The following is a 20,975-nucleotide window of genomic DNA, read 5'->3' on the forward strand; positions in this document are numbered from 1 at the left end:
CATCGATCATCCCTTTTCTGTTTCCGTTGCCTTTACAATGGGAAACAAATGTGAATCTGATGGGTTACCAAACAAAGTTTGTCACACACCTGTGTTACCTGTTGAGCAAGACAGTACAACCCTGGAGAACGACGATGCGACCACTAGGTATGATGGACAAGGCCTTTGACATTATCCCTGAGAGCCAGGCCCTAAAGGAGTTAAGTTCACTTGTCTGGATTTGAAATACAGTAATACATTCGACACTTAAGTTTTTCATTTCTCACACTGCATATATGTATATATTCTACGTATATTTCCTGTTTTAACAACACCTATTTACTTCAAGTATACATCATCCACATGACAAAGAACAGCAAATGGGTAATTTCAATGCAGCTAAGGGAAGTAACAGACTCGATACAAAATTCCAGATGGGTTTAAATGCCGGATGAAAGAAAAATATCTGGAAAAACCTTCACCTTATCAGTGCAGTGACCCGCGTCGCCAACAAGCGAGTGTTGCAGAGTTTCCGACGTACCTCACTGAGTTCCTGACCTACATTTCATCCACATGTAATGAGTGGAGGGAGCCTAGTAGTCTCCTGCTGAGCCGTAATCATACCATGTGCTGATGTAACGAAGGTTGGCGTGTTGGCTCTTGCACAATTTCATGTTTACTTTTTTTTTTTTTTAGAAGTTACATCGTCTTATGTTAAAACATCTGAGCTTTTATTTGGCTTTTTCAGTCGGAATTCCAATGAGGTAAAGAAGAGACTGGGCAGAAAACGTAAAATGAAGAGACACAAGTGGGAGTGTGAGAGGATAAACCAACACTCTGTGGTTAGCCGAACGACAGGTTCCCGTACCCCCGCGTTGCTGCACCACCCGAGCCAATGACGGGTATATATTTCGTGCCAGTCTTACAACAAGTCAATTACGAAATGAAGACACATCTTCACGCCACCACCACCGTCTCTATCATCAACACTCTTCGTGATCCCTCTAGCCTAGGATATTTAGAAGACTGACCTACCGACTCCCAACGCAATAACAACGCATACAAAACTTGATGTTTTTGTCTATCTATACATACACCCTAGCCCGTCCTTCCCTCCCTCGGTAATAATCAAAACCCGTCCCACAGGTTTAGTGTCTCGGGGCCGGGAGGTCCTGCAAGAGGGAGCCTCACCTACAATATGGCAAACATGAGGACGGAGGAGGAATGCTACATCATAACATTAACTTCCTACGGGGGTAAATTGTGGATGGTGATGTGTGGTCAGGTTAGGGTTCGTGATGTTGCATTCCTGTCAACACACAGCACTAACGTGATGTGCAATACCTTACGATCGTTCAGCTCCGGGGTTCATCCCATCCATGTAATCATACCACGACGGCACGACCCTTGGGTACGGTGACCTGATCTTTGACCTGACAAGGTATGGTCACTTCGGAGGTCATCATACTCAACGGTCACGCCGGCTTCCTTAATATCAAGGTCGTGCCATCGTAATCAAGTAGCCTTAATTCAATCCTAATTACGAAAACCTAAGAGCTGACTTCTTGACCCCTAGATCGAGCAGCGGTGATGGGAGGTTTGCGCTGAGGTATTCATCGCAGTCATGAGTCCCGCATGGATTCGCCACACTTACGAAATGTCAGACCTCTTGCTGAAACTGCTACCGAAAGTGTCTCCCCTTAAGTCATTCGCTCTGTTCAAAGACGCTAAAATTATCTTATGTTTTCTATACTTTCGATGCTGCCCCTGATACTTTCCAGGAAAGGTTCACTGTAGTGTAAGAGAATATATATTTTCTTCAATCTTGAACATGACGGTACATTTCTTGAGCACGATAATAATACCAAGCATGAGTACGACAGTCTGTATCTTAGGTACGATGACTGTCACGACGCGTCGTGCTCGTGAGTCAAGTGTTATACTTCGCAAATATTACAGTGTCTGACCTGCGGGGCCTTGCTGGGTACAGGGTATACAGAAACAGAATCAGTTGACGATGTGTTAGTTCTGTCCAGTCTGCTGGAGGTGGGAGAAAGCTGTGTAATCCCGGAGGGTGCGTCTCTTAACAGTGGTGAGGGCCTGACCGCGTCTGACAAGGTGCCATGCTCCCGCGGCTGGCTTCTCACTACGTGGCACTATCTATCTCCGGCTGGGACATGTATGACGAAGGCGAACATGATATTTTCTTCACCGTCAGAACTCCTCTGGTGGATGCCAGGTGCTTGTATCTAAAGAGCTTCAAATGCTGGGTGCCTGAACTTAAAAGAGGGCATATCTAATTCGTTCGTTAACACAAAAGGACTATAAAAAATGAGTAACGAATAAAAAAAAATAGAGATAACGATAGTTCACGAAATAATCTAAAGGAGTAATCAGAAAGATATTAAATGTTTACAACAGCTCATTTTCTGATAAGGCTTACACATGTTATTTTATCTCCTGCGCAGCAAAGGGAGAGCAGCTCAGCCGGGGGAAAGTAATATCTGGTGAACTCTTAACCCTATACGTAGGTCTCGCTAAGCCTCAGAGACCGTAAAATTTGCTGATAACGCGGTAAACTACATTATCTGACATGGGGTCAATCAAGAAATAGTTACGACATAACCAAGTCCGCTTAGAGCCTTGAACATACTTGCGCGACCCTTGAGAACAAACATTACAACCTGTGATCACAACGGTACAACCTCTGAAGACAACGGTGCAGTCACTACGGTACAACCCTTCAGTACGACGATACGACCCTCGGCCACAACATGACCCTTGTGCACGACATCTTGAGCACTAAGCTACAACTCTTAGGTATGACGGCGTGACCTCTGACCTGACCCTCAGGGGTCAGACTTAGAAAAAAAAAATCGGGCCATCGCGCACCCAATCTTCGCACCGTCATGCTCAAGCACTTAGAAAGATCCTTTAACAGTTGAAAGACCCAAGATGAGGATAATTCCACACTATGACATGGCGTGAACGCACACCAATTTCCAAGCCTTGCAACATGACTTTTTTTTATACATGCTGAAGGAGGAAGGTTTATACCACCTGGTGCTCTCTGTGCGGGAACACCGTCTAGAAAGGATATCTAGGAAAACTCGCCACTGGCATCACCGATTATCTAGGAAATGTCTGACCTGACCAAGGATACTCCTCTAATGGTGGTGGTGGGTGGAGGAGCGCGCGCGCGCGCACACACACACACACACACACACACACACACAAATGCTGGGTCACGATGGGTATCCACTTTTCGCCGTGATACGACCATGAATCAAAACTTTCTAGTTACTCAAAGCAAGGTAAGAAAACGAGGTCAATTATCGTTACTCTATTAATGGTATTTCCTCCATCTCTGCACTCGAAGCGCGCGCGCGCGCGCACACACACACACACACACACACACACACACACACTCACACACACACAACACACACACACACACAGTGAATAATGATGGGACACACGCACCCAAGCATCATGACAGATGGAAGAAAATATAGGTGTTTTACATCCTTATGTCTACATAGCTTCCAGGTAACACTACTACGTCTAAAGCCCGCCAGTTAACGCCACAAGAAGCAGCCACAGCCACAGCGAACAACTCTACAAGTACGACCACACCAAGACCGCCACGTCTTCACCACCGGAGCAATTATGGTTTCCCCATGACCACAACGAGAATCTCGGTCATGCATAACCAAATGTAACGCTGACTCAGTCGACACTGGCACTGTTAAGATCTCTCTCCTCCCGCCCAGCGATCCACAGTTGCTCCACGAAGTACATACACTCCATGATTAGCACCTTGAGCACAACGACCCAAGTGCACGACAGTGCGACCCTTGAACATGACGGTTCGACCTTTCAAGCACGCTTGCATGACGGTTAGGAAAGATAGACTGGCCAGTGACCTGACCCTTAAAGGTCTGGTCGAAGGTCAGGCCATCATACGTAAGGGTGGTACCGTCGTGCTCATGGTGGTTCACCTACCAAAAACGGCTTGCCGCCATGACGTCATTAGGTGTATCCACGGGGCAGTACCAGCCGAGGAATGGGCGACCTTCCTCCCCATCTCAACTCCCACGCCCCAAGTCCACGAAGGTACCCACAGTGACGTCAGCGAAACGCGACACATCCGCCGGCAGGATACGGGCGCTTTAAGACCCAATGATTCATCATATGGGCTTTCCTCACTAGGAAGGAATTCTCTTGGTATACACACTGACGGACGCGTCGTCTCCATTACCCTAAACTGTTCGGTATATAATTGAAATTTCAACATGATTTCTTTAAGGCCGTACGAGGCTAAGCAATCAGTATCCAGATTTGTCCTTTTTTTTCGAAGTCTCCGACATGGCAGGGCAAAAACATGCTCCGCTCGTGGCCATCTGGATAAAAGGAAAAGTAAAGAACATTTAAAAAAAAAGAGAAGGTATTAACTTGCAACTCCCTGGGTCCTCCCACAGCTGACACTTTAAAAGACAAAGGTAATAGGAGGTGATAAAGACGAGAGAAAGGAACAGAATTAAAAAGCTTCACCTTCCAGGAAAGGAGATGTCACAACTTTCGGTCAATCCAAGTCTACAAAGGCATTCCAAGTCTGCATACAGCAATACTATAACACAGTCTTCACAAAATAATAGTCTTTTCTAATATAGAGAAATCGACGTCAAAGCAAAAGCCCCATTCTGATCTACGACCCAATTTGACGTACATGATGAGTCGTCTTCGGTCTTCAACAGTTTCCAAGGTTACATCAAAATACAGCCTATGAGTCAACACCAACGACCTGAGGTATTTTACCGACCGTTTACTTTAGAAAGGAACACACAAAGAGGGTACAACCCAGAGAGTCACAGTTCGGTACACAGAGAGACAGGTACAAGCCATTTTGGGTACGAATCGGGTTGGTTGTAGAGTACCTTCGATACAAAGCAATACGGTACAGGTCCGTGGCAAAATGGGACAGCCCAAACTTTTAAAAACGGCGATAGAAAAGGAACATAACGACACGCAGAGATTGTCTCACGTAACATGGTGTACCCTAGGAAGGCTCAGGGCCAAGATGGATGGGTGAGAGGCATATATAACAAGACGGCACAAAGCAAGATACTTACAAACCTTGACAGTGTCAGCTACGACGGTACAAGCCATGACGCTCATAGCGACGTCAGCTAAGGCAGCACAAAGCTAGATCGTCACAAGCCATTGCGATGTGCAACAAGACGGTACAAAGGAGAATATCATGAGTAACTATGGTTCAAACTATGTGACGGGATATATCAGTGACCACGTGCAACGGTAGAACCCACTCACACAAACCAAGACGGTGGGAGCGACCTGCCACAGCAACACGTACATCCTAAACCGGGGAATTCCGATGTGATGACGACGTACATCCAGCCCCCAGTAGGACATGAGCACCTCACTCAGGAAGACCCGTACCGCCCACCGGGCTCAGCAGCTGAGAAGCAAACCATAAGTCTTGACGAGAACTTCAGCTCTCTTCAGGGTCGGGGGACAACATACATATCAATTTCCCGTAACACTAAACCCGGTTCAGAGGGCGAGGATTTACAGTCTTGCGATCACCTCAATTAACTCAAGATTATGAGCGTGATTGTAAAAAAAAAAAAGAAAGAAAAAATAGTTTCCGGAAGCATTCCACAGGGATCATTAAGCAAGAAGTCCTTCAGCGAAGTCTCCGCTGACGAAGCCACAGGCGAGGTATCCTTCAAGGACGTTATTCAAGATCCTGCATAACCTCTTCCCCCATCATTAACTCCCCCCAAAACCCCTCTCCTGTTCCTAATCACACCACGACCTTTAATTCATCTCCCTCAACACTCGTCCTTACGGTCAATTCTACGAAAAACAGAATTCGACCGTAACAGAAACTATAACGTCTAACAATCTAAATCAAACAAAGGAATACATGTAAATAGGGAGACACCAACCGAATTTCCAGCTAAGTAGTACTATCAGAGTCAATGAATGCTACAGAAATTACGAACTAGAATAAAGGAAGCCTACCTGCCTGTACATCACTGTAGAGGTTATAGAATTAGGGTTAACGAGGTATTCCCGTCTCTACATCAACCTGATCACAATGAAATATACAGATGATATGATTTCTACGTTAACACAGCACTTTGAATATAAGCAAGGCATAAAATCAATGAAATAATAGGAAATAAATTAACAGAACAGACTAGTAGTGCCCAATGAAGGCAAGCAACAGATGAGAGAAGTACTTGAGAAATGCATACACCAAAAAATAACGAGCACATTTGTGATATACAAAGTCGGTCACATTTCTAACATCTTCAAAGAAGTCACCATCTCAAAACCAGAGAGCAAACCGTACTGGATACAAGACTACAGAACATTACACCTAGTTCTGATTGCTTAACCCACTGCCTTTCTCTCCAACACTCAGGTCCGCCAGTCAGGGCCACTCACCCCTGCCCTCATCAGGTCCACCAGTCCAGGGCCAACTCACCCTCAGCCCTCATCACACAACCTTCCGCTCCCTCATGCCACAATTCAAATCCCACTTCACTGACCCAGTCTACACAGGCCTACCGCCTGTCACCTGCCCTTTCCTCAACCCGAGCAACTTCCCGTCACTTCAGTTCTTCCCAAGTCCAGTTCGTCAACCCCTCTGCAACCACAGCGCCCCCCCCCCCTTCCTTCCCCAATCCCTCCATCTTTTTCATCCTCTCATGCAGTCCATCGACCCTCCTAACTAGTCAATCAACCCCTTCCTGTACTCGGTCCGTCCATCTTTCCCCTTATCTAGTCCACCTACCCCTTCCAACATCCAGTTCCTCCGCCATCCTCCCGCACCTGCTCACCCTCACTTCCTCAGACGCCGCCACCCGCCCTGTTTTTTTTCAACCCAGACTATCAAGACTCGCCCCCTTAGCCTACACGCAGCGGAGCATCACCTGGGTAACCCGGACGCTGTAAGCGTTAAGGCTGTGGTTCTGTCCAGAGTTACGATTACTGAGAGCAAGGGAGCTCGCATCGCCAGCGGAAGGTTGATAATGCCTCCATACTCTATTTCACTCGCAAAATTTCAATACGAGCTCCCCTTAAGTGGCTGATATCACTCTCTCCGAACCATCATGATAATAAGTACCCGATAACCTCCAGATAACATAAATATGAGATGACATAAGCATTGATTACGGATGGACCATTCAAGCAGTGAGGAAGCATCGAACGCGCACACTAGAGGATCAGGGAGTGAGGAGAGGAGAGTTGCAGAGAAGAGGGGAGGGAGAGGGCAGCAGGAGGAGGCATGTACAGCAGCAACCTTCCGCCGTGGCTTTAAGACAAGCAGCAAATCAGAGGCCTTGGAACCACAGGCACCAACCAAGCGCCACACTGTCTCCGAGACCACCAATAGCAAAGAGACCTTGAAGACCACAGGGAACATCAGGCACCTCCCACACCTCCACACCTTACTTCCGCTCATTCACCAGGTCGCCATCCGTTCACTTAACACAGCCACCTCGTCATCACGAAGTCATCTAGTCCCGACACATTCATCTGATCAAGGCATCTTGACATGGTCCACCATACGAGGCGACAAATTTGAGGAAGATCCAGAGACATCTGGCAAGAGGAGGGCAATAAAAAAAAAAACCCTCCTCCACATTGTAACCTTCAGAAGCATCCAGCAGGCGACACCGTAGCAGACTCCTGGTGTACACGTACAACCAAGTGCCCCAGCAAAGCACCGGGAGTTATTTCCACATGTCTTGTCCTACAGTCTCTCTTCCCAAATTCTGTAACAAGGTAACGAGTGGGAAATGATTGTCACCCCCCCAGACAGACAGAGACTGTACTCACCGTTCAGTTATGACCTTTGTCGCTTTCAGGTGGCCTTTAACCCAACCACCATTACTACCACACCGCAGCCTCTCATGGGCCAGACATTCAACCATTTATCTAAAACTGGTTCTACAACTACTATTTTAGCTACACAGGAGATTGTTAACCTACCCTCGCCACTACGAAAGCCACATACGGAAAAAAACACACACAAAAACAGGAGGCTCTGTGATCGTACTATATAAAAAAAAGTTCACATTTCTCCACCTCGCCTAATTCAACTGAATGCCACAAGACACCTGACTAACTTCCTCACACCTGACTCCACTCCCTATACACCTGCATCGCTTCCCCGACTCCTACACTTGGCCGATTGGCCCCCATACTTTCCCAAGTCCCTCCATCCCTCCCCCCTGAGACCCATGACATCCTTACCACCCCCTAAGTCCCCTGGACACGACAGGTCCCAGCTGGCGAGACAGATCGACGGCTGACGAGGTCAGGTGAGTACCATTACCTGATAGAATGTGTGCGTGCGGGGGGGGGGGGGGTGTCTAACCCACACGCATCGCGAAATCATAAGCTCATTTCCTGGCAACTAACTCTTACGTCGTTTTACAGTAACTTCAAATATACATTACAAAAATAGACGGGTTGAGATGTGTATGAAAGACTCCAGGGGTTTCCCTAGCCTGATCCAGACCAACTGTAAGTGGAGTTAATGATGACAGATAGAAAAATAGTTTGGCATGACAATTCTTTTTTAAAGAAGAATGAAGACATGGTGAAAATCCCTGAGAAGTATTATTCTATCGTAATATCATAAAAAGTGTAGCCTTGTGTTCCTCGGTAAGATCCTTGGATGCGATGGTCTGGCCTTCAACCAGACCAGTGTGGATCATATCATAAAGTCAATGCTATCATACCCAAGGGTTTTACACCGTTGTGCTCAGTGGCCAAACCGGTGTTCAAGGGTCGCACGCCTGTTTTACAGTGTAATCTGTCACCATCAATCTTCAAGTGGGTATATCTTTCACGGTTTATCACGCCAGCAAAAACGGTGAAGTTAAAAACAACAACAATAACGTAAAGGGTTACTCATATTCATGGCACACTGATATTCTTAAGGAGAGAGACCACCCTAGCAGTTTACTACACTGGTTCACACAGCTACACACGCATGTGTTCTTTCCTTCTCTTCTACTGAGGAACCTGCCTACGAGAAATGCAGTAGCAATGCTGGTGATTGCCAAACAAACCTGATTTTGTTTTTCTTTGTGGCGCGGGGTGGGTGGGGGGAATCTAGTACAAGAACTGTCGACTGCAGATGATTTTCTTACTAAATGCTCAAGCAGGAAGTAGGCACCTGAAACCTGCCAAGAATGTTACTGTCACTTTCTACCGGTGAGACAAAGGTTTCGTCATTATGTGATATTTACGAAGGCAAAGTCTCGTCATGCAATCCTCAACTCTCTCACAGCTCTGGACACGATGACTAGCAGGACGTGAACAGGGCGTCAGGATCCATGGACAAAGATTTTACGATCTAGGGGCTAGAAACTATGAGGGTTTTCAGCTGAGGACTAAGGGGCTAAGGGCTAAAGAAGAAAAGAAAGAAAAAACAAGGAAAAAGACACAACATTTAGTGGCAAGGGTCTAAACCAGAGCCTCAAGAAGTGATAGCTAAAGAAGAAAAGACTAGAGGCAAGGAATACAGGACAGAACACAAAGGTCAGAGCAGAAACGATGATGGAGAGAACGAAGCAGTGATAAGGTGAGAAGGTCGAGCGGAGTGGTATAGGATGCAGAGGGAGGGGCGGAGACAGGAAGAGAGAAAGAGGAAGTGAAGGGCAAGGAGAGGTGAGGAAAGGTCGAAGGAGGAGGATATAAAAGGTGGCAGGGACGGAAAGAGGAAGAAGAAAACATATACAGAAGAGGCAACGTTGGTCACCACTGGGCGAAGGACACAAGGTGTGGCAGATAGCAAAGTGCACTCCACAAGGAAACAAAAGAAAAGAACGTATACATAAAAAGGCAAATGGTAATTAATCATTAGAAGAATTTCAGGATGCGGAGAGGAAAAATATAAAGGTGCACGAACGGAACATATATATATATATATATATATATATATATATATGAAAAAACATATGGTAGAAGGAAGACTATAAAGAGGACATGATTATTAAGAGAGTAAGAGTGAAGGGCAATGGTGAACGTTGATGCCACAGGAGCATGAAGCATTATGGTGTACCACCACCAACCCAACACTCCATCACCACGCATGTTACCTGACTCTGCCGTGTGGTGGCTGCACCAATGTTGTACCGTCGTGCTTACGGAGTTAATATTCATTCCTCGCATTACTACCAAACAGGATCACTAATATACTATATACCTTCTACAATACTAAAGACTTTTCTTGACACAGTCTACCACAGCTAACTGATCTGATTTATCAACACATACCTCAAAATACTATTCAACAACGTATAGATCAACTACATAAAGACCCACATCATGGGTTTCATCGTATGTACAATTTCGGCACAATCATAGTCTCCCAAACCACAAAGATAAATATCTTGAACACTACAAACTCAACTTCGACTAGAAACCATCACAACTGTAAAGACCTGATTTCTACACAGGAAGTAGTTGTAGATCCTTCTCCAGGTCAGTCCATTCACTCTGTGGCAGGGTTTACCCGATTGCGTAAAATTCAGAGCAAGAAAAAAAAAGAGGTTTATTTTACACTTTCCAGACAGCTCTTTACATATTCTTCTTCCATTTTCTCTTACCGGCCCCAACTATAGCTTTTGCTCGAGCCTCGAGTCTTCAACATAATAAGTTTGTACGAGGGATCGAACGCGTGTCACTGACTCCGCACAGGTGGAGTTGCAACACAGTGATTTTGATGTTTTGTTGGTGCCAACAGCGGCGAGAGTTTGGAGGCCATTCCCTAAGCCCCACCCACCACAAGCTTAGACTACCTCCACACATCCTCTCCGTCTTGAAGAACTATGATCTTGCAGTTCTAAAAATATTTTAGCGGTAAACTTAATCTTTGCCTAGGAGTACAAGGTCGCAAGGCATATGATCTTTGCAATTACGAGATGTCTCTCGTATACCTGGAATTATCCAAAACTTTTCGGAACACTTTATTGTCTGTCCCGATTTACACCTGTCTGTGAAAAACATTCCAATACAATTACTAATATCGATTATTTCATGCTTGTGGTGAACAATAATCATGACAATATGGGATGTACAACTATTGTATGAACACCGAGCGTGATATAAGAAGGGAAAATAATAATAAACAAAGAAAGCCAGCTGTGCTGAATACCCATTATTTACGATTCCATGAGCATGTATAGTCTTTCCTAGTAAACCCGCACAAAATATTGAGAGAGAGAGAGAGAGAGAGAGAGAGAGAGAGAGAGAGAGAGAGAGAGAGAGAGAGAGAGAGAGAGAGAGAGAGAGAGAGAGAGCAGAACGGCAACATAAGCAGCTATCAGAGGCCAGAGTGATAAGTGGAGCTGCTGGATCACACCCGACCCTAAGTGACATGACGCAAGCCCCATAACCCTCACCAAACACATCTTACGTGCACTTGTCTTTTATTAAACTTCATATCCCTTAGTTTCCTCCTTCATATGACACCAACTTGTTCCCTTCCAAACATCCACCTTTTCAACGTTTCTTCATCACCCAGCAGACGCACTCACTCTCCCGTCTTTAACACTTCATATATTCATATGAGTATATGAAGTATATTCTCTACCACTAGATTGTGAACGAGATAATGTTATAAGATAGAAGGTGCCTCTGACAAGACATAACCTCGTCATGGTGAGCCATAAGGCCTACTGTTATCTATCCCTCCCATGTGCGCCCATAATAAGAACGATGAAATCAAGTTACATCAGTGAGCCAAATAAAGCCATAAAAATCAAAATACAGCGCCGGTACGTCTTCCATACCTGACACGATCTTAACGGCATGACGCGTCGCTTGGGTATGATCGGATATCTGAAGGATCATGTCCTAAGTCGTAGTGCTTAGGGGCCGTACTACCAACATGCCTAAGGATTGTACAATTGTGCCCAAAGGTCATCCCGAATTGTGGTGCTCACGAGGTTACTGACAACCTCTTTCGTTTCCCTGTTACTTATTCGAGGTAGGTTATGTTAGAGACATAAGCTTTTGTTAGATGAATGAACTAACAACCTTAATTCTTTGTGTAGGGATGAAGACTCTGGGGGAGGCAGCATCAGACCTGCAGTTGACTCCGACCGTTATGCTGTTACCCGGCTCGCTGGCCGCCGTCATCTGCTTGTCACGGTCTCCTTGTCCTTGCACAGAGGCCATGAAGTAGTGGGAGCTGCCTGCTCCACATAACCCTCACGCTTGCTCTATGCACACTTCCTGCTCCACATAACCCTCACACCGCCTCCACACACACTTCCTGTTCACAGATCTACCCTCCTACCCTTCCCAACTTGTACTTCCATGATCAATGCACACCCACGTCATTCCTGGTCCTTCACCTGCTCCTTACACCACCTCCTCCTCTTCCATCCTTGGGCGTCCTACCTGGCAAGGGCTGGTCTTGGATATATTCCCGTCCTCGTCATTTCCTATTCCGGAGGTGCGCGGTCGCTCTTGGTTGACCCAAACACAGACAGGCAGGCGCGCGAGCACACACACACACACACACACACACACACACACACACACAGACACTGCTCCAACCTTCGTTGATATTAATCACACCAGTGAAGGCGACACCACTGGATTATCAAGGTATGCAAAAGCTGGATACGCCAGTGACCTCATACATGTGCCAGGTGGAGAGATTAGGATGTGTGCGGTGAGATATATATATACCAGTCAGGATGGGTGATGTAGGTAGGTACGGAAGTTGGCTGATAACAGCAGCCTAGTCGGCTATAGCCGTGAGCTGGTGAACAGACCGGATGGTTTTAAGTGAGGCATGTAGGTTACAGATTTCCAGTTGTTTCAACTTCTCGAGCACGATGATACGATCCCTGAGTATGATGGCTCGTTCCTCTAAGTTAGATATTCGAAAGGTCAAGCCATCATACCACAGGGTCGCACCGTCGTGCTCAAGGACCTTACCATCGTATCTATGTAATTAATTCCTTTTATAAAGTCTTTATATAGTCATACTTGGTCAAAACTACAATACTGTTGACAAGACAAAGAATACAACAGACAACTTATAAGGTTCCCTACACTATTCAGGCAGATTCTTAAGATTCTCAATTCTCTTGTATCATTTCTGGAAGTTTTGGATGACCACATTCTATATACACCTGAGACAATGACTGAACCAAATTTCAACTTCTATAACAAACACACGTCTAGTGGTTCCTGTGTTCACTGCCTCCAGCCTAGCTTCTGGGCGTAGAGTGGGTTGACCGGCCGCCATGGGGGACATCACTGAACAGCACCAACACTCAGTGATGGATTGTGTATCAGCCGGTCCCGCCACCTCAGACCAGGCGCATTCTAAAAATGACACTAGTCAAACTGGCTTACAGCGACCTACTACATGATAAAATTAACCAATAACATAAGTGGTATTATTGTATTCCATGTGAATGTTAAACCTTAATGCTTACGAACCATAGTAGTAGCGGGCATCTTGGCTGTATAAACGAAAAACAAATATATCACCGAAAGGGGTTGATTCCAATGACCTCCATGACTTAACTATTCCATCTACTAGAGACAAGACAACCGTTTACAGAAACAAAAAATTTAAGGAAATTTCCTTAAAATGATTTTTTGTTCATTTTATGACACTGCCTCTCCCACCATAATTACAGCGAGGTTGCGTCACTTCTCTACATCAAAGTTTTCCCCCACCAGGACCTATCAAAATCAATGAATAGGGGGAGTCTGTGCCCACACTACCTCACTACCTTCACTGAAATATGCAACATGTGACATTATGGCGGATGCCATTTGACGTGGGCGTCTCGACGACGTCAATATTGATTTTATCGACTTTCAGCCCAAATGCTGCTGAGTTTTGAGGCTGTACTTCAGAAAACCTATTAAGCATGACGGTGCGACCCTTGGGGCATGCCAGTGCGATAACTGGATATGTTAGCGTGGCCTCTGACCTGACCTTTAGGGGTACAGCCACGTTTAAGGGTTGTACCGTTGTGCTCACGGTTTGCATCGACATATACAAGGATCGCATTAGGTGCTCAAGGGTCTTGCCTTTGTGTCGTGGTTAAAACCCTTCAACTTTTGTAAGCTATGGACTCAACCTCAACCTATAGAAGCTGAATAACCCTTCAATCCTATTCATAAAATCTTTATTTAATGAAAACATTGGTCTGTACCAATACAATAAATAACAGCAACCTTGGATACGACGCAAAATTCATTACATGATAACTACTCCAGGCATCGCATCCCACACAAGACAACGGCGGCGAAGCGTCAAGACTAGATCTATATGAACCGTTCAACACTTGCTGCCAAAAGACCTTCATTTTGGGCAAAGGAAAATGTAGAAAATACACATATGAAAACCTAGAAGGATGTGTGAAAGCAAAGGCAAGAAGATATGTCAAGATCCACCAACAGTAAGCAACATTCAGCATCATAACAAACATTCACACGTAAATGAAGTCAACAATGATTCAGCCTACTCAATGTCGTCCGAAAAATTACGGCTAATTCCACACACTTCCTGTAATGACGTCCATACACAAAACACCCCAGCATAATGCCCTTAGTCACGAGCGACAGTACTTAAGCCTGACTGAATTATGTGCTCAGAGAATTTTTCCACAGGTTACACTCTCAGTTACCAACCACCCTTATTCGATATATTCTACGTCCTCGATACAATTCATGGAAGCTAAATAATATACCAATTCTGTATCTGAGAGTCTTTTAAGTCAAATGATATGTATGTCCATCATAGTACTAACTCTAAGCATTTGAAAAAAATGTTTCTCTATAAGATACTAAGCCTTTTTTATGGAACATGGCCGACGGCATTTCCCCATAAACTCCCCCACGGAATGTCAAACTTCCCGTACACCATTGTTCCTGCCTCCACTCAGGAGCTACCACCTCTACTACTAAACTTACAATGAACCTACACACACTAGGAGGTTTTATTCCCGTAAGCTGCTATAAATCGTACTATATCTAAGTACGAGCTATGACGACACATGAACAACCTTGCTGGCATAGTTGCTGACATCACATACACGCACAGAGGGTACGCTTGGCCTACTACGTGGTAGACATTTCGAAACCTCAGTTGAGCTGGGAGTTTAGGGCAAAGCAAATCCTTTAACTGTTACTGTATTACATGGCTATGTATAATATGGTGATCTTCGAAACATCTCAATATTTTGTGATCATACTTCCAAAGCTGTTTATACATGCTGAAAATACATGTTCAAATAACCCGTGTTGAGACACAAGGTTACGGGTTAAAGTCGTGAGCTGCATCTCTCACAATGACTCACAACGGAGTGCTAACTCATATCCGATCGCGCAAAACAGAACAAGTTACCACGATGTAAAATTAAACTTGTCTATTTAAGAATGTAGTGGGTGTAGAGATGGTTGTATGAGAGGCACTGGTGTCGTGATGGGAAGTACGGAGGCCCTGTGTGACAGGAGTTAGTCTAGTGGGTATAAATAAGGTGAAGAAAAGAAGCGCTGGAGACAGCATGTCGTTGAGACATGCATGTAAACATTACGCGATCAAGAGGTGAGAATTACGGTTACATTACTATTACGGAGGCTGTAACCCCTCTGTACACTGCTTCACAAGCATACACGCACGCAACTGCACATCAAAGTATCTGCCTAGGGTCAGTGACTACTGGTGCCGCGCGCACTACCGTCACCAGAAACACTTTCGCCAACAAGATCCAGAGGAGGGAAAGTGTAAGTCTGCAGTAATGACAGCCTATGCAGTGGCAGAGCGGCTCAGTGTGCTCTCCCGCCCGTCAAACTGTCTGCTATGGGTGTACTACAGGGGCAAGAGATAGGTGAAGATACTTGGAAGATAACACAAGAGGACGTGAGGGGAAGGAGTAAAGGGTGTGTCCTGATGGACGCTGGAGAGCGTGGGGCAAAATCATAGTGAAAAGGGGAATGAAGATATCAATGTTTGGGACAGGAACTGGGACAGAAATTCGAAAATGAGGAATGGAGGTAAAAACAGAGCTGAAGGAAACGAAGCGTGAAATGTCAAAAGTCGGGAATTCGTACAGGCACCCCACACGAAAAAGTAACCTTGACGCAAAACACGCAGATACAGCGGAAAAAAGAACCATCGCAGGCTAATGCTTTAAGAGAAAATGGTATAGTGGGCGAGTAAACCAACAAATGTTTGTGCAGTGGGAGCACACCTCTGAACAACATACGAGGCGCCGCCATGATCAGGTGTGAGCCTTTTGACCCGAGCAACGGCGACACAATAGGTCAGTGTAAAGTAGAGAAAGTCAGTGACGCAACAAGTAAGACTCGCAACATAATGGTACCCTAGTCTTACCGCAGTACAGGAACCTGATTTGCCAGGTGCTTACACTACCACTTGAAGCTTCAACCTCAGAATATAAAGTAATATGTGGGTATTTACAGTTAACTGAATCAACCCATACTGCCGCTCGAAAACCACCACCGAATTATTCTTATCAACCAACCCCAAAGGATACATTGTCTCCTGCCAACTCATGCAGGTACCTGTGGGCTGTACGTATATGTAAGAAAACAAACATAAGAAAAGAAAGAAGGGCAAATGAACTGAAAATGACATGCCTACAGGCGATATGTGGTACACGACGGAATGATCACTGTACATAATGACAGTAGTACTGAGAGGTGTGATAGTAAGCTCAGTTTCTGACTGAGAGGGTCGACCAATGTGTCAAAACAGTTCACCCACTTGGATATGAGTGACGAAAGACTTACAGAATATGTGTCACAAAGGGAAGCAATAAGGGGGAGACCGACGATGAGATGGAAAGATGGGGCGCAAGAGGCTTTGGTATGGGGGGTTACGGAAGCCTAACATAAGGAAAGGGGAGAGATGATAAAATAAAAAATCTGATCGTTGTGGTATACGCAGGGGTGTGGGGAGACGTTCTGTCAATGGGTTGGACCAGGGCAGAAGAAGCGGCTTGGCTGTGGATAACCTACAATACACACGACGGATATAAACTGCAAGAGGCCGAGTAAGGCCTTAGTTCATGTCTTCCTTTTGCTACATCGCCACGGCAGGAAAGGCAATTGTTTATATATATATATATATATATATATATATATATATATATATATATATATATATATATATATATATATATATAACCATTATGAAGAGGTGTGGCGGGGGGTGGAGCACACCCGCCACCAGTGGTAAGGTGAGTCACTGTATGTGGTCATGTAATCCGACGACCCCTTCCTCCCTGAGGACTTGCACCCACACTCAGAGGAACCCCTGTCCCGTTAACCGTACCCCAGAGTACACCTTTCAGGTGAGAGGGACGAGGGATCCACTGAGCTGCTATCTAAAAGTATATCACCTAATGACACATTCGCAGCACGAATCAGTCGAAAGCTACACAAGCTCAAAGAGGTTGTCACAAGGCATCAAGTTCAATGCAGCTACTTAAAGTAAAAGCTAAGATCTAAATGAAACACCAGAATCGTCGTTTATATCTGGACTACACACGCAAAATAACTGTCCTGCAATCCACTATAAATCTAAGTAGACTAGCTCCGAAAAAAGAGGAGTATGCAGCAAGCAAAGCACGGTAACAATGAACTCTGAATGGCCAGATCGAGAGAGTTGACCTCTTTAAGAAAGACTACTCTGCCAGCAAATAAAGTAAGGTAACCAACTATATTGAAACGGCCAATCAATCACACAAATCCGCAATGATGGGTGCTTTACATATACGCGACCTTGGGAATGACAAGCACAGAATGCACTTCGTTACCCAGGTCCTTGACTGCTATGATCAATAGCTGCTAAGAAACAAATTATCCACCCACGCATTCATTCACTGACCATTTTTTGTCAACTTGAACACGAAACCTAACCAAGGCAGTGCATGCACGTGGTATACGTCGGCGAGACGAGCGCAAGAATGCGCTAGCCCTCATAATCTATAAAATTTCTATAAAAGGCATTTCTATAAAAATACCTTATATCTGGATATCCTAGAAACAGATGAATCGCCTTCCCACAAACAGCACTATGCGATAATTCTTAAACAACACCAGTGAAACTAAAGTCTCAGTGTATAATCGAACAACTGAAAAATTGGGGATGTTAGAGGAACTCCTGACGGAGGTCCGATACAGTTGAGTTATGGAGGTTACATCTACAGGGGGGGGGGGGACTCCTGACGGAGGTCCGATGCAGTTGAGTTATGGAGGTTACATCTACAGGGGAGTAAGTTTATACAAAAGTGTAATGGAAACAGTCAAGAGTGCCCCAATATGGAGACAAACAAGTGTTTAGGAATTACTTTGTTAACATTCATCTAGATGTGGTGCGATAAAGAAAAAAAAATAGTGGCGGAAGCAGGGGGGAGGGGAGAGGTAATGGGGTCGACTTGTTCACATAACGGATCGGAAGCGGCCGCACGACACCATCCATCCCCAACATAAACAGTACTCCGGGGGGATCATCTGAAGATTCGGTCCCCCTAACGTAGTTCTATGCAAGGTTAGATTAGGTTTGTAACTCCCTACCCAACTTATCCTCATCTAATCTATACAAACTGGTTCTGAAGTGGTTAAAATGTACGCGAGATTTTTTATTCATTTATGATCATTACTTTTTAAAGGATGCTGTATTCACTTTAGTATAATTTGGCCTATTAAAGTTTCAGCTCATCCAATACACTCAACTTAAAAATTAGTGGAACGCACACTCATTAATGGGATAATTATATAACATACCAGTGGGAATGCAAGTGGCTATAGCAGGCCATTCAATATTGGATCAATATGAAATAGAAGGGACCAAAAAGATTCCGTCACAGGCCGGTGTAATTCGAGGCAGTTCATCACCCTGGTTAATGCGGTAAGCAATTACTGAATGTAAAATCTACCATAATGGAATAGTTAATGGAATATCATACATCTTACGAATGCTCTGTGTTGCAACACTGTTGGGTTACTTTGAGTAAAGGCTAGGTTCAGGGAAGGGGTCGCTCCCTCCCCCGTCTAGGGGTTATTTATGGTCGAGTCGTTTGACATTGAAAATTGACAAATTATCCTTGTTTAAATCATATCAAAAATACGAAAAATAATTGGTTATTAACTGGTTTATTTCGGCAATTCAAATGTCCAGTGATTGTTGTATATCACGGCCTAAATGACGGATCCTCGCTTATAATACTACATCTCGGCCACCTGTATCACAAAACTCTCACTAAGTTTTGATGTTTCCATAAAAATCGATTTGAGAATCACAACTAACTTGACATAGAGGGCTGTGCCAATATGAATTGTGCTCTCTAAGTTTTTTATTCACAAGAAGGGAAGACCTCTACGTATCATTAAGCATACCTGATGACATTTCCTAATGAAGTTTTTCTTAAAAGGTTAAAAGACGTTTTGAAATCTAATGCAACCAAAGTTTTTACTCTGAGGAGGTCACGAACGTACACTCATACAGCCTGGACTGCTGCTTCACAGCCATACTGGGCTGTCCTCACTCCCCCCTCCGTCCTACAACCTTTATCAATCATCGGGTCACCCTGCAGCTGATCCAGCTCCCTTAGTGATCTGTAGCCCCAACGCAATCCCTGGGTGACTTCGCACTTCGTTTCGGCGCCGGATAAACCCCCGCACTATTACGAGGCAGAAATAGACTACTCAGGCACGCTCAACGAAGAAATTACATGTAACAGCACAATGGTGGAAAACCTTTCATATATAGCTAGGTAGGTGCAAGAACAGAAAAAATGAGAATAGTACTCACGTTTATGCCCTTGCCACAGTTGAGGTACTTGTGGTCAGTGGTGAAGAAGGTTCCCGTCACGTCGTCGGTGCCAGACGCTAGCGCCTGCACTAAAAAACCCCTAAAGGTATCGTTAGGAGGGGCCTGCAGCGTCACTAGCATCCGCTCCCCGCCTTTGACCTGCACCGACCCTGGTACAATAGTGTATGGGGAGGTGCTAAGCTGACGGCTGACACCGTGGCCTGGTTCTCTGGTGCTGCAAGTGGTGTCGGGCGCACCTTGGGAGTACGCCCACGCCGTCCCAATGATACAAGCCCACACCAAGACCACACTCGTGGCCACTCGCGTACACCTGACTGTGGAAAGAAAGATCACGGATTAAGTGGTTATATAAAAGTAAAAGAGCACAAGGAATGGACTGGACTGCAACAATATGCGTCGGGTGCTATTCACAGGTGTAAGAATAAAGCAGAACCAGGTGTTGTTCAGTGGTTAGTGTAAGGCAGGGCCTGGTGCTGTTCAGTGGTGACTAAGCCAGAACCAGGTGCTGTACAGAAGTATAGGTAAATAAGTAGCATAGTGGCACTGTAGAAAAGTAGGTGTACGAAAGGACCTCATATCATACCGTAAAGAGTGAGAAGTAGGTAAGGCCTTGGTAATGTAGCGGTATTATTCATGGGTTCGGTCTGTAGTGGATTGGGAGTAAGGACAGACTTTTCAAGTGCACTGGAATGTATATGCAAAGATCAGGTAGGGCCCAATTTGTGTAAAGACAAGGATAGGGTTCAAGTATATATCTACTAACGCCTTATGTAAAAGAAAAAAAAGTATCTAATTTCTACAAAGCTTCAACATAATACGTTACGTTCCATCAAAGTTCGCACAAACTATGTTTTAATATCACAAAAACATTACAAATTATATCGTTTATAAACTACAGCATCTTTGAAAATACCAATCGAATTTTCACAGAGAAGAGTGGCAACTAATCTGCTGCCTTGGTAATGGTTTCATAAAAATCCTATAATCTACTGGTATTTTCTACCAAATACATTCTCTCTTACCATAACCACTGTGTCACCCTTTGGATCACGAATGTGCACAGCCCAGTCTAGGAGAGTATTGTTAGGCCACGACACGTAGGCCTCGA

General features: G+C 44.9%; 1 protein-coding gene across 1 annotated transcript in view; it reads right to left on the bottom strand.

Moving 5' to 3' along the window:
- LOC139746838 (putative ferric-chelate reductase 1 homolog) overlaps positions 1–20,975 on the bottom strand; it is a 79,696-nt gene that overhangs the window by 51,593 nt on the left and 7,128 nt on the right. Inside the window, 1 exon segment of the mRNA XM_071658433.1 lies at positions 19,847–20,181. Coding sequence (XP_071514534.1) covers positions 19,847–20,181 — 335 coding nt within the window.

This window comes from Panulirus ornatus, chromosome 66 (assembly GCF_036320965.1).
Source record: "Panulirus ornatus isolate Po-2019 chromosome 66, ASM3632096v1, whole genome shotgun sequence".
NCBI lineage: Eukaryota > Metazoa > Arthropoda > Malacostraca > Decapoda > Palinuridae > Panulirus > Panulirus ornatus.